The sequence below is a fragment of the Pseudorca crassidens genome, chromosome 2 (genome assembly GCF_039906515.1).
Source record: "Pseudorca crassidens isolate mPseCra1 chromosome 2, mPseCra1.hap1, whole genome shotgun sequence".
In the NCBI taxonomy this organism is placed as follows: Eukaryota; Metazoa; Chordata; class Mammalia; order Artiodactyla; family Delphinidae; genus Pseudorca; species Pseudorca crassidens.
The window spans coordinates 165075954-165090384 of NC_090297.1; the positions used below are offsets into that span (position 1 = coordinate 165075954).

The following is a 14431-nucleotide window of genomic DNA, read 5'->3' on the forward strand; positions in this document are numbered from 1 at the left end:
TGTTTGTTTGGAGCCATCAAAAGTCCTTATTACTGACAAACAAAGGCACCAGAATAAGGGTATCTGGTAAATACAACTGCCAGGGAGAAATGAAAGTTCTAGATAGTTCAAGCTCTAAATCTCTGACTCACTGCTGTGAGAGGGTGGAGAGAAAGAGACAATAACTTTTCAAGCTGGGTATAAATGTAAAAAAACAACTGTACTTTTTGAAAATATAAAATCCCAAATGGCTAACGCTTATTAGATAAGTGAGTTTGTTGATTGTTCTTATGGAATCTGAAAATATCTCATGGTTTTTGACAAAGTTAAACATGCTTGTTCCTGTAGTTTTGGACTCCCTTTCTAAACTTCTGGATTTTACTTTCATTTCAAAGGAACAATTGAGGCATTGGTTTAATACAATATTTATTAAAGTGTTTTTATTAACAAACTTTCGCCAGAAAGTTCCGAGTGTGTTAATACAGCAGGCACGTTGGCTTCAATGTTTGGTATTTGACAGTCCACAGAACTGCACTTAACTCTCACAATCCTGCCACGATTTTGTGGATTGTTTGGGCAGGACCTATAACCAGCCTCCCCCATTAAGTGGTTAAAGATGAATTGGGGTTCATTCTGACTCAAGTGTTCTGAGTTTACGATGACATCAGTCTGTGACAGGCCTGGCTCCACTTGCCTTTCTGCCTTGTCGGTCGGACTCACTGAACTGGAGTCCTTGTTTGCAGCCCCTCCACTGCCCTCCACGTTCCCGATGTCTCTGTTTTTACAGAGTCCCCTTTGGTGCGTCTCAGGAGCACAGCATGCTTTGTGTGAAGCTCCAGCACTTCTGCAGACCAATGACGACATCTCTGCCATCTTTGGAAGTTGCTCTTCTAGGCTCTGAAGACTGTGTACGCTGGTCTTACCGAGTTTTTCTTGGGCCTGAATGTGCTGACCCGGGTGGTGGAAAAAACTCCTGGGCAGAGAATTCTGCATTCCAGGAGGTTTCACTCTGCCCTGTAGGCAGGGACAGTGGTGGATGTGTGGGATGGGATGCACGAAGCCCTCGGGGGCTTGGTGTGCAGCCTTCAGAGGGGCCAGGCCGTTCTGGACATGCATGAAGCTGCTGGCAGTCGGAGCGCACTGGTGGCACAAGCAGTCACCCATCTGCTGGCAAGACAGCAGGCCATATTTCAAAGGTTGGTAGGCATTTGGGCAGCTACATCTCTGATTCAGAGAGAAGAAGTGACACATGGTGTGCTGTTCAAGACAGGGCTGCAACAAGGCAGAGCTGGCTTCATTTTTGGTGCTTTGGTTGAGTTCGCTGTTGTAAGTTGTGTGTACAGGCATCCCTAACTTCTTTGCCTGGCTGCTGAAAAATTCAGAGCAGATGTGGGTCTCTTCATAAGTGGTCTTCTCGGAGGCCATACAGCTGTGGGCTGCCAGAGGTTCTAATTCGTAAAACTCATGCTCCATTTCAGCTTTTTGGCCCCTGGGATCTAAGTGATAAGCATTCACAGTGTGTGTCTTGCTTTGTCCCTTGTCACCAGGACTTGTCGACAAGGTGTGGGAGAAGGCACTGCACTGGAGTTTTTTGGGTAAAGGAATCTGACCACAGGTGCCCTGCGGCCCAAGGCACCGGCACATGCACTGAAAAAAGAAGGTGGCAAAAGCCCAGCTGATACACATGATGAGCATCATGAAGGTGCCCAGCTGGGTGTAAGCCAGAACCGTGGAGGGCATCATCATGGCCCCAGCCACGAAGGTGGTGAGCGCGGCCATGGCGATGGCAGAGCCCATGCGGCTCAAAGAGAAGATCACCTTCCCTTCTCGGTCGGCGTCCGGGGCCAAGCGGTAAGCAACCCCATAATGGACGGCAAAGTCTACAGACAGGCCGACCGCAACCGAAATAGTGACCGACTCCAAAACGTTTAGCTCCCAGCCCAGCAGGACGAGAGAACCAACGGTGACAAATATAGTTCCGGCGATCGAAATGATGGCATAAAGGCTTATGATGATGTTCCAAGTTGTAAGCAGCATCACGCTAAAGGCCACGGCCACCGAGAGCCCCATGGCGATGAGGGTGCCATCGGAGAGGCTGTCCTGGAGGTCATAGAACTCCAGATTGCTGACAAACCAGCCGTGGCTGAGGCCCTCGGGTGCAGAACTCAGCTCGTTGGAAATCCACGAGTCCACCTCTTTATAAAACTGATGCATCTTTTCATAAGCCAGTGTGAAGAGGTAGGTGCTTTGGAACTCTAGCACGACTGCCCTGATGGTATCATTGATATCAAACCTCGGCCCTGGGGTTTTGCTATCCAAATGGTAGCCCGTACTCCTCTCTAGCTCCATGATGGCTCTCTTGATGCACAGTTCGAAAATCTCTTGTTTATAGGGGAAGCTCCAGTGGCTGCAGCACGGGTACAGGGTAGGCTCATCGCAGTCCTGGTTTTCCATCCACTGCTTGAAGGTCTCAATGAAGCAGCTGGTGAAGTCCTGTTCGTCAGTCTGGTGAAAGAATGTCTGATTTCTCAGTTTTTGACAGAACTGCAAAATCCAGACCTGGGAAGCTGGGCTGGCGATGTTAAAGCCGCTGTCTAAGGTCAGCTTCCCTTTGCTCTTAGGGTTTAGGGGGTTGCCATTGTCTTCTGGGGACACACCCCAGATGACCGTGATGGGCATGTGGAGCTCCTCTCCGTGGTGGACGCGCTCGAACATGAAAAGCTTTTTGTACTCGGCGTCGTAACGTTCAAAAGGGTGGGACGACCTGAACACCTGGAACTCGGACAGCTCCAAAGAGGGCAGCTTCATCTTTGGGTTTATGCAGACGATGTAGGCCCCGCCCACAGTTAAGGCCAGGAACCAGACCAGCCATAGGTAGCGAAACTTAATGACGATGCACGGCAATACTTTTTCAAAAAAAATTCGAGACGCTTCTGAAATGGCAAAAAGGACTTTGTGGCACTTCTGACAGGCCACCGTCCAGCAGCTTTTGTTATCGTATATTTGCTGCTGGGGCTTCTTGAAGCAGCTGAAGATATTGAGAAGATACCGCTCGTGCAGGACAACCACGGCCGGAAGCCAGGTGACCATCAGAACGTAATTCACCAGTATAGCTGTCCCCGCGTATACCCCAAAGCATCTGATGGCTGTGATATTGCTCACATAGTTAGCGTAAAAGGCAGCCGCTGTGGTAAAACTGGTGACGAACATGGAGAGGGCGGCGTGTTGCAGCGTGATGTTCACTGTCTCGGAGGTTTCCGCGTGAGGCTTGTCAAATTTGGTGTAGTTCCAGACATCACACAGGACAAAAGCGTCATCCGCTCCAATGCCCACCAAAATAATGAGTGCGGTGAGGTTCATAAAAGGGAAAAATTCAAAGTTAAACACCACGCGGTAGAGAAAATAGGACACAATCAAGGAACTGATGATGGCGAACATGGTCATCAGAGTGATAAACATGGACTTGGTGTAGACACACATGACCGAAAGGACGATCACGATGGCGATGGCAGGATACACAGTATCCATCAGAAGATAATCCTGAAACAAGCTGTGTTTGATCCCAAACTCAATCCCGGTGACGGTGGTGACGCCGTCAGAAGCGTTCCAGTTTTCGAAGTTGTCCAAGTAAATGTTCATCATACTCTCCCCTTTCTCTGTGGGCGAGAAGAGCATGCTGTACTTTAAAGCGGGTGTGTAGTCGGCTGTCTTTGGGGCCATAAAGTCTTTATCCACCAAGTAGTGGAGGATCTGGTACACAGCGTTGTACTTGGTACATTTCCGTGGCACGTTGGTGCACTTGAGCTGGTCCTTCCTCCGGGCTGCCATGTCCCAGCAGTCTGGCTCCAGGGTGCCGTTCTGGTAGTGTTTGGCGCAGGTCCGAAGTAGCTTCAAGGTATGAGAAACGTCTCGCTCGACGATTTTCTGGCAGGATGATCTGTTGTTCAGAATAGCGATGTAGTTCCCCAGCGTCCAGCTGGGGCAGCAGGAAGCAGCCGTGGTCCTCTGGCACAGATCACCAAACCGGGGATGAGATCTGATCTGCAGAGACAGAGACACGCGGAAGAACTGACGTTTAAAATCAGTTCACAGAAAGGTCTGAATGACGGTGGCCTTGAGGGACAGGAAAGTTACAGAAGTTATAGAATCATCCTCTGAATTAGGTACCAGTTTGAACACAAGGTGAGTTTTCCCCCCAGATCTGCTCTCTTCTGCTGCAGAAGGCTCACTAGGTTACTTCATTTTGAACAACGAACTCCTATTTGGGGATGACATACAAGTGTGAAACAATTTCAATCAATGCCAGTTTGGTTTCAAAAAGGAGGTAAAATTAACACCTCTTTAGTAAACAAGCCTTTTCAAAGTCACTTTAAAAAGCAATAAAGTGGATAGGCTGTGAAGCTTATGTATGTCTACCTATGGGATTAATTAAGAGAACAATTGCCCAATTGATATATAAAACGAATTTGTGGCTTTGCCTAAAATTTCTGGTAATCAGCGTGAAATTTTTGGTGACAAAGGTACTATATTTCAATCAACTTGGAGGCAAAGATGATAGTCTCTAGATAACGGTCAGACTCAAAAAAGTGATTCTGGTAATATCAGAAGCAGTGATGCCAAAGACGCATGAAAAACCTGGAGTAAAATTGTTTCCTGATACATGAGTAGAGGGGGAAAATGTTTCTAAATTAAAATTATATGTGTGTATATATATATACATATACATATATATGATTTTAAATAAACATACACAAGTAATAAAATACTTCAATAGGAATTTAATTATTTCTTCCACATCTTTCAAAGTTTATTCAAGTTGGCTAACTCCCCCTTTTGGGGAATGTTCTGTTTTGGTAAACAGGGGTCTGCTGCATATTAGTAAGTATAACAATTCTGGATTTAACGTGGATAGTATTTCATTTAGAACACTATTTCTGGAGAAGGCTTTCCTTCTTATGGCTGTTCTTGTTATAGAAAATTGAAATTTGTTCCAATGTCAAAGCTGGCATTGCTAAGATTAGAGTGAAGCCTGCACAATCCCATCATCTTAAAAATCTGTAAGTTACAAATGGCCCCTCTTCCCTGAGGGTGAGAATAAGAAATACCCCCCTGCTCTTGAGCCTGTCCAGAGACTTCTCCGGAAGTGCCAGGGCTAAAGACGACCCACTCCTATCACTTTCCCTCATCTCTATTTACCAAAGGTTGTTCCAGGGAAGAAACTCCAAAGTTCAAGAAGGGCATGAGTATTCTTTTTTTTCTAATAAGATTAAAACCACCCTTTCCCTTTTATTGAAGTAGGCTTTATCAATCACGCGTTGAAATATTTCTCAAAGTAGAAGAGAAGCTGGCACAATTCACCTCTTTAGAACTTAGACTTATCCAAGAACCAAGTTACTTGTAACTTGGCTATGAAGACACGTTACTGGGACTTATTCTGCAGGGGCAAGGTGTAGATGAAAGGAGATTGGCCACGTATTGTGAATTGCCGAAGTTGGGTGACCTGAACATAGGGATTCATTCTACTATTGCCTCTGTTTGAAAATTTCCATAATAAAAAGTTGGGTGTTTTTTTTTTTTTTAAGATACTCTATTGGGGGTAAAGAAAAATGAGTCAAAGGGTTATTATACAAGTGTACTAAAATAATGTTGATCTTAACAAAGGTTTAATTTTTAAGCTCATTTTTAAAGAGCGATAATTACTTGACATTTCTTAAAATAGGATAATTAATATTTAATTGTTTCTAGGTTAAAATATTCACATGTACTAACTCAGGGGAAACTGAACCACCTAATAAATAATAGGGAACCCTGGAATAGCATCTCTCAGATAACCAGGTTTACCCCACAAAGGAATAACAGGCAAGTCCCTGGGGTCAGCCTGGTGAACCGAAAGAAAGGTAACGCAACCCCAATGTCTGACAGTTTTCAGATGGAAGAAAATGAACTGTATCCATTACGAAACCCACTATCAGCTAGAAGGACCATATTTGTACTTGCTCAAATAACCAAAAGCCAAAGATAAAGGAAATAGGGTTGCCAGCTAAAACTGGAAATGAAAGCACAGAATTCTGTCCTTGAATAACCCTTTCAAAGAACTGCAGGGGTTTTTTATGTGTGTATCTGACCAAAGATTTAAAAGTTGGACACGACAAACACAGACCAAATACTACTTTGATGGCTGCTATCAAAAATAAATGCTAATGAGCCTCTGGAGGGCCAGTCCTCACATTCAAAGGTGATGGCTGATGTACAACCTTTGGAAAACAGTTTCTGAGGACTCTTTTACAGGGTAAGAAATAAGGACAGAGAGAAGACATTTATCCTGAGTTGGATGCCAGTGCCCTGAATCTAAAGGAATGGAGCTCAAGGATTGTCTAGGCTTTCAGGGAGTATGTCCCCATCCATCCATCCATCCATCCATCCATCCATCCATCCAGAAGGAAAAATATTTATTGAGCACCTATCAAGACAAATAAGGCAAAGTGGTCCTGCCCTCAAGTGGCTCACAGTGAGGCAGGGAAATCAGACAAGAAAACAAACCGTTACAATTCAACATGAGAAGCAGCATATTATGCGTAAGGGTCTATGTGAACCTGTGGACAGAGTGCCAAGGTCTGTAAGTGCGATGGGATAACAGCACAACTTAGTCATCTGGGACTGAGATAACTCAACACAGAGTCATATTTTATATTGTGGGGCTTGAGGAGCTTGGCAAGCAGGTGTATCTTTATGCAGAAGGCAGCTGCATCTTTGCCATATTCTTGGGAAAGGGGATTGACAGGAATGATTTAAAAATCTTTGAAGTTTATAAAAATAAGGATGGAGTTAACAAGAGCAATTTCTTGCAACTCTTATGAGGAATGCCCTTTTCATTCTAGGTATTCACAAACAGGAATTTTAGGGATCATTTTGCTTATGTGGTGATAACACGTCTTTGCACACTTCCCTAGTTAGATAGTAGCAGGGGTGGAGTTGGCTTCAAATAAGAGTAAAGGAAGAGGAGAGAAAAAGAAGAAACCAGCAGGGTTTTAAATGATACCTTAACTTTCAAAACTAATGGCCAAGTTGGAGATATGTTAAGAAGCTAAGGGAAGAAAAAAGGGAAGAAAATTAAGCCCTTAATACCAGGTTCAATCAACTGCTAGACACTCCTTTCCCACGTGACCAAGTTCCTCATGTACTAAAAGTTGAAGGGAGCCTAGAGAGGAAGAAGAAAGCAAGGGCTCCACAGCTCTCTTTAAAACAAGCATCAGGAAACACATTTCTGGGGTCCTCTAAGCGTGTGAGGGGGACATTCCAGATGTCCACAAAAGCTACCCGAGTAAAATGGGTCTTAGTCACCAAATCCCTTCTACAAGCTGATTCCTCTGAGCTCCAACATCTACACTATGCAAAGACTAAGAAATAGGGTAAAGGGCTTCCAGCAGAGTCAAGATTAGAGACACACACACTTCTTTGTTACTAATGACTCTCTGCCAGTGTGTCCCGTAGGAATGTCAAAGTGCAGAAAAAAGTAGTGAAGGAGATCAGGGGAGTCAACTGAGGCTCCTTTTGAAAGAGTCTAAAAAAAGACCCAAGCATTTCTGTGAGGAGGTAGACGAGCATCAGAAACAGAAGCTCTTCACTCTGGAAACCAGCGCGCATCTGAACTATGAGTGTAAGTGGCATGTAATTTAAATGGGATCTGGAATTTGAACTCAACGTATTATCAACACAGGCAGGCGGCCACTGGAAGACCTGGTCTCGTGACATTACACTGATTACCAGATGCTTTCTGGAGTCAACCCACCAACAATTAAGCTCGTCTGCTCTGTACCATTTGGTGTGTGTCCCATTCAACTTGATAGTTGTTAATAACTAAGTGGTTAGGTACAATAGCTAGGATTTGAGGGGGGAAAAAGGGAAAGACTGCCAAGTAGCCTCAGGACACATTTTGCTCAAACCGCCGTAACAAATAAAAATCCTCAAAGGGTCTTGAGCTGGGAGACTCAGAAAAGTACAGTAATAATCTGAAATCTAAACTGTTGACCAATAGTTATTATTTAAGATATCACTGAATACATTATCTCTATGAGAAACATATGTTATTCTGGGTTCATAGTAGAGTTTGAGACTAGAATACAAGGGCATTTGCAACTGGCAAAAAAGTATTTCATTTAAAAAGTTAAAATTACAACCATGCTCCTTGAGGTAGTATTTGGGGCCTTGATTCTGTTTATTCATTTATTGGTGTGGAACTACAATTGGCTTGACCATTCATTCAGATGTACGTGTCTTGGGTCTGTTCCTCAAATTTTCACAAGAGGATCACAAATTGTTACGTTCTTGCCAGGGATTACAGACTTGAACTCACAGCTATCCAATCCTTATTATGAGCCCAGTAGGAAAAAAAACTCAGACAAGCAGATAGCTATTCTTTTCGATAGCCTAAATTTTGCAAATGCATCAAAACAGATAACTAGTGGGAACCTGCTGTATAGCACAGGGAGCTCAGCTTGGTGCTCTGTGATGACCTAGACGGTGGGGGAGAGGGGGAGGGAGGTCCAAGAGGGAGGGGATACATGTATACATATAGCTGATTCACTTCACCGTACAGCAGAAACTAACACAACATTGTAAAGCAGTTTTACTCCAATAAAAAAAAAATGGTGTTATTCCAAGGTCACAGGTCCATCGTGAGAGAAGTAAAGCACCCAGCATAAAGCCTTGCACATCGCAAGTGCTCTACATACACACTACTGTGGAGTTAACTCTCTATATGAGAAGGGTTGTAACCCACAACAAGAAGTATGTTCATAGCTTCTAGATGACCTACTGGTAGCTGTAGAACAGAAGAAAATATGACAAATAAAACTTGACCGCTGATGAAGAAACTTTGGGTTGTTTATAGATAGTTTGCGACTTCGGTTTATTTGGAGATGCACAGAGACAAGATGTCACTCACAGAAAATCCCGATATCCTAATCAATGCAAAAGTTATTGTCAAAATATATAAAGAGCCTTTCAGAATGAAGAATAAAGTCAGGAGATCTGGGTAAGCCACTCAATTCTCAGAACGTACTTATATCAGCACAATGAGATGCTGGTCTGTGGGTTATCTCAGAGTCCTTTCTACCTCCTGTTCCATTAAGAAGCCCTGTTGATAGAACAGGTCATTGCACTGGATTGTCAGTCTAGCTCTCAGCAGGGCATGTGATTAGATTTTCAACTGACCAGTGATTTTACATTTTAGAATTATGCTAAGAACACGAGTTCCTTTTCTACCTGGTTACTGTGCTTGGGCAAGGCCATTAGTGACATCAGACAGCAGTTTCTACTTGGAGAAACTACCTCTGAACACAAGAAATTGACAGCTCTTCCAAGCTCGGTAGGTGACTTTACACTTTCTGGTGCTGTCTTCTTGCATCTTTCTGTCTTGTAAAGCAGCAAGGTGTTTAGAGTTCAGAACAATCTGGATTGGATTACTTTGGCCATTTCCATAGATACTGTATTTATGCCCTTTCCTGTCCCCTTTCCCAGCCTGTGCCCTAAATTTTCCTTTGAGGTCATCGGCCCAAAGGACCCATTGATTGCCAGAAAGGTGAGCATTTCATTGCATAATTAAGATGCTGACAATCGCCTCAGGGGGAAGACGGAGTGAACAATGAAACTAGATTAGGAAGATAAAATACAACAAAAGAAGAAAAAAAAAAGGCTTAACTATTATCCTGAAAGGAAATAAGCTGTGAAATAATACAAAAGACTATCATGGACAAAAACATGAGTGGGAAAGAAAAAGAGTTCTTTATTAAGGAAGATGGTTTGTTTTAAAGGTGGGGAAGCAGAGACACTTTGATCCTGGGATCCGAAAGAATGCGAAGCCACTCTGCTGGTGTTTACTCCTCGGTAGGTAAGCCACTTGAGTGCTTTCATCTGATCAGGCACCAGGGTCAGCAGTAAAAGGAGTTTCAAAAGTATAACCTTATTTGTGCTAAACATATTTCAGTTTTACTTTACATACCCTTGAATTATCTACATTGCACATTGATTTAATTGCAGGTAAATTCCACAATGTCTCCCCTCCAGCTGAAGTAAATACTACTCTGGAATATCGGTCACCTGGTGATAGGAGAAAAAAGAAAAAGGGTTATAAATTATTCATTTATTTCAGAAGACTCCGCGTTCAGAAAGAATTCAAACTGGGAAACCACCTGGGAATTCATTAGCAGTAGGGAATCCTGTCTTTCATTAAACTCCAGGAGAAAAATGTAAAAAAATTTTAAAGAGTAACGCTAGAATATTGCTTTAGCTCAAAGCCTTTGTCTACTCACTATATCTTAAAAATCGTAGAAGTTATGTAACATATCTAGTTCTGATCAGACTGTAATTAGGAAGAGCAACCCATAGGAACTTTCAGCAGAAAATCAACTGAACGCCTCCCTCCTAATTTCACAACACATCACCCCAATGGTATATAAAATCAAAGAATGGTGCACCAGGGAGTATCAAGAATGGATTATAAGGATGTTCTCTTTGGCAGCTAACTAGAGAGCAAAGACGGCAAGTGATCAGCTTAAAAGCACTAAAAACAGTCAACTAAACACAGAACGCTGGCCAGGATCACAGACCTACTCCTCATTCTGGTTGAGTGTTCAGAGTTCTAGAAAAAACATTTTGAAAATTATACTAATACAAAATATATTTCCGAATAAGGGAGGCTGTGTGATATCCTGGAAGGAGCATGGTCTTTAGAGTTAGAACTGGGTGTAACCAGGTTCTGTCATCTACTAGCTGGATGATCTTAGGCAACTAACAACTTTTCTGAGCCTCGGTTTGGTTCCTCATCTGTAAGATAAAGACAGCAACACTTTCCCAAATAGGTGTGAGAATTAAATGAGGTACTGAAAAACGGGTGCTCAGTAAGTACTGTTTCTGCTTCCTCAGCCATTAAAAAAAATTAATATGAACCAACTGAAACAGAGTAGATTCATTTTATAGGATCTAAAATGCCTAATGGTGCTGACAAAGAAAATCAATTTGCAAATTTATGAATAAAGCTTTATTACATGAAAAACTTCAGGGTCACGAAGTTTTCTTTAGTAAACTCTTGTCTTCAAGACAAATAAAGACCCTGAGGATTGACAAGATCTAGAAACATCAAAGACCCAATCAGGTCCTCTAGTGATCTAAGAAGATAGGGAAAAAACAAATTTTAGAAGGATTTTCAACAACAACAACAAAAAGGTGAAACCAGAAGAGCTTCAATGTTAATATTCACTTAATCAGAAACTGGAGTTATTGCAATTCCTCATCCGTAACCATGAGGGCTAATCAATGACTTTCAAACTGACACATGTTTCCTTGAGGCCGTGAACTACTCCTTCCTGGCAGCTGCACAGAGACCAGGCTGACTCTAGGCTACAGCGAATTTTATTTCGTGAATTTGCTGCCAACATTTAGAGATCTGGTGATTCCACATTGAAATCTGGATTCCTGGCCTCTGGGAATTTCTTACAATCTTTGGGCCCTCGTTTTTTTTTTTTTCAAGGTCACATTCTGCTGCATTCTCCTCAATCACCATCACTTCCTGCATTCTTAACCCAGCTCACTTTTCTCATTCATATATGAGCTAGGTCCCTGAGGCATTCAAGCTTTGGACCTCTGGACTTTATTTTGTTCATCTCGCTACCTGTAATGTCTAATGACAAGGCTGGCACAAGAAGGCTATTAATATAGGCTTTTTGAATGAATCAACAATGTAGATATAAATTTTTGATAATACTGTAGATTATGTCAGGGTTCAATCCAAAAAATGTACAAGGAATTTTTTAAATGTGTTGAGATTTGGGGCAAGGTCAAGAATTTTATTAGATTTATATCTTTCTTAAAACCGAATATAACTCAGTCATCTCTCATTAATTTTTAATTTTAGGTAACTAAATTCAGATTAGTGGTTGACTGACCTAGAGAAGTAAAATTACAAGTTAATTAGGCTAAAACCCCTTTAAGCACGATAGAAACAGTGAAGCTGTGTGACCAGCCACCTACTCTTGACAGTCTAGGTTATCAATCATGTTCAATCCCAGGAAACTCTGAAAGGTTTGTCATCTACGAAGCCACTCACTTGGAACGTCACAGAAAAAGCTGTCCTTGTGGAAGTTCCAGTCAACTTCTCTTTTCTCTCTTTCATAATGATCATCTGACCATCTATCATCCCGATGGCTGAAATGGAACACAGTTTGATCTTCAATCAAGTCCCCACTATTTCAAGGCTGAGAAGCCTACTGGTAACAATACAACCTCAAAGTCATGACCTATGAAGCGCTTGATATTGTCGGAAGGATGAACATAAGCAGCCAACATTAATCTTCTCACTTCTGAAAAAGGAAGAAAAACCCCAAACCCTCACTAATATACAACAAAATCTTAAAAGACAATGACAATTTCAACAAATTCAGTGCAAAGATTTTGAGCCACACATTTTAGATGTAATCTTTTTGCTCAGGCAATGTTTAAAAGTGGAATTCGTTAGCAGTGGTTTGTCTAAAAGTTAATAAATGATTACCTTTTGGCTTGTTCATCTGCATATTTAAAGGGGTAATTTGCTAATGTTGCTTTGTATCCTGTATTTTTCACCATGTTATTCCATGTGACCAGTCTCTGGCCTATTGCAGTCCCTCTTGGTTCAAAACCCTAAGGCAAAATATTACAAATTCCCATTAGTGTACTTCATTTCAGGCTAAGTATAGTTATAACAGCTTGGGAAGGCAATGTCAAGGTGATGTATAGCTTTCAACAGAAAATATACACGTTCCTCACAGCTACTCCAGAGGCGAACTGCATTAAGACAAGATGACTTGACATAATAATGATCACCTATTTACTGTGACAAACAGTTTGATTCTTTGGTATGTTACATGTCTCAGGAAAGAGGAAAAAAAAACTTATCTGAAGCTTCTCTTCCAAATTCATACCTGGCATTTATTTTTATGTTATAAAAAAATCATGGTCAAATTAAATTGTGTTATGCATGCAACAGTGTTTTACAAAGAGTTTATCATTATCCTTGCTCATACTTTCCTCACTATTCCACTTCTGAGGGACATTTACTTAAAAACAGACCCTGCAATCTCTCAGTAATACTGAAATTCCTTTAACGTCTTTGGGAAAAAAGGTGACACTCAGTCTTCAAGACTTTTTGAAGACGTTTTTACAGTCTGCAGATTCTCCAATTTTTTGCTTTTTAGTTTAAACATGGAGACCAAGAAGCAAATTTCCAGATTTTTGATGGTGAGCAAGTTACCTGACCCCTTTTAAGAACCTGAGAATACAGACATGTCTCTACTTTTCAGAAAGAGAATTGTATACTTACTGATGGCTTGAGAAGGTTTTTAAAACAGATGGGATACTAAATAACATAATGCAACATGTCTTAAAATACTTAATCTTTTGAGATGATTGAGGGCTAAAGAAAATAAACAGATTCTACTGGTGCAATTCTCCTTACCAGCAATGGATCAGAGAAATCAGGAAGCTCTGGCACTAATACTCCAACCAAGGCACAGACCACGATGAACACAGTGCACATGCCCAAGACAACCACAGGCCAGTCTGCTATCAGGGCTGCATAACTACAAAAGCAGAGAGAGATCACAAAGAAAGCCTCTTAGAAGCAGAGTAAAGTTTTTTTTGCTACCTAAGAGAGCAATTTGTTAAATCTTCCTATTTCAGACCTAGCACAGGTATTTATCAGTAAAAGATCTCATGAGATTATAAGCATTTACGCATAATTGTAGTAGAAAATTGGAAGATCACTGTCCTCTCATTATTTGTGATAAAGTAGCAGTGGTCAGATGCTACAGGCTATTGAGAGTAAGAATAATTCCTGACAAATAACATTTCACTGCTACATCTGTGCCTGGGAAAAAGAAGCTCTTAAATCTACACTTTCTAAGTGGAAAGAAATATATTTTAACAGAGGCTCCATCCTCCTTGCAGTCTCTTTCAGAACTTTTGTTTCTCCAGTTATTCCTTTCTCCCTACTTTTACTCCATCAGTTCTTGAAAAAGAGCTCAGCCCATAAACAGGTTCAGGTAGTGTAAGTCATAAGAATAACCAAACCAAATTGAAACCTCCCCATAAACCTGTTAACCTTCCATTTAGCTAAAACTATAATGAACTTATCCACTAGATTGTGAGCTCCATGAGGGCAGAGACTATTGATTGACTGACTGATTGATTTAGTGTAGTATCAGTGCCTAGAACAGTGCCTTTTAAAAGGTGCTTGGTAACTATCTATTGATTAGATGAATGAACACCCATGTATGTACCTATCCTCCCTTCACTCTCTAATCACCACAGGCTGGCTTTAGTTTCTTACTACGCCTCAGAAACTCCTCTCTGTTACCAAATCCCACCATTAAGCCATTTCTTCCAACACCCTTCCCACACCCTCATTCACCACCTTCCACTG

At 41.7% G+C, this 14431-nt stretch overlaps 1 protein-coding gene across 12 annotated transcripts in view; it reads right to left on the reverse strand.

The window, feature by feature from the left end:
* Positions 1 to 388: 388 nt before the first annotated feature.
* Positions 389 to 14431, reverse strand: part of DISP1 (dispatched RND transporter family member 1) — a 204128-nt gene continuing 190085 nt past the window's right edge. For all 12 annotated transcript variants that reach the window (XM_067729687.1, XM_067729681.1, XM_067729679.1 and 9 more), the window contains 5 exons: positions 13466 to 13589; positions 12524 to 12651; positions 12083 to 12180; positions 9980 to 10077; positions 389 to 4020 (listed from right to left, as the gene is read on the reverse strand). In XM_067729687.1, the coding sequence (XP_067585788.1) occupies positions 409 to 4020; positions 9980 to 10077; positions 12083 to 12180; positions 12524 to 12651; positions 13466 to 13589 (4060 nt within the window). In that variant the 3' untranslated portion in view covers positions 389 to 408. The remainder of the gene's footprint in view (positions 4021 to 9979; positions 10078 to 12082; positions 12181 to 12523; positions 12652 to 13465; positions 13590 to 14431) is intronic.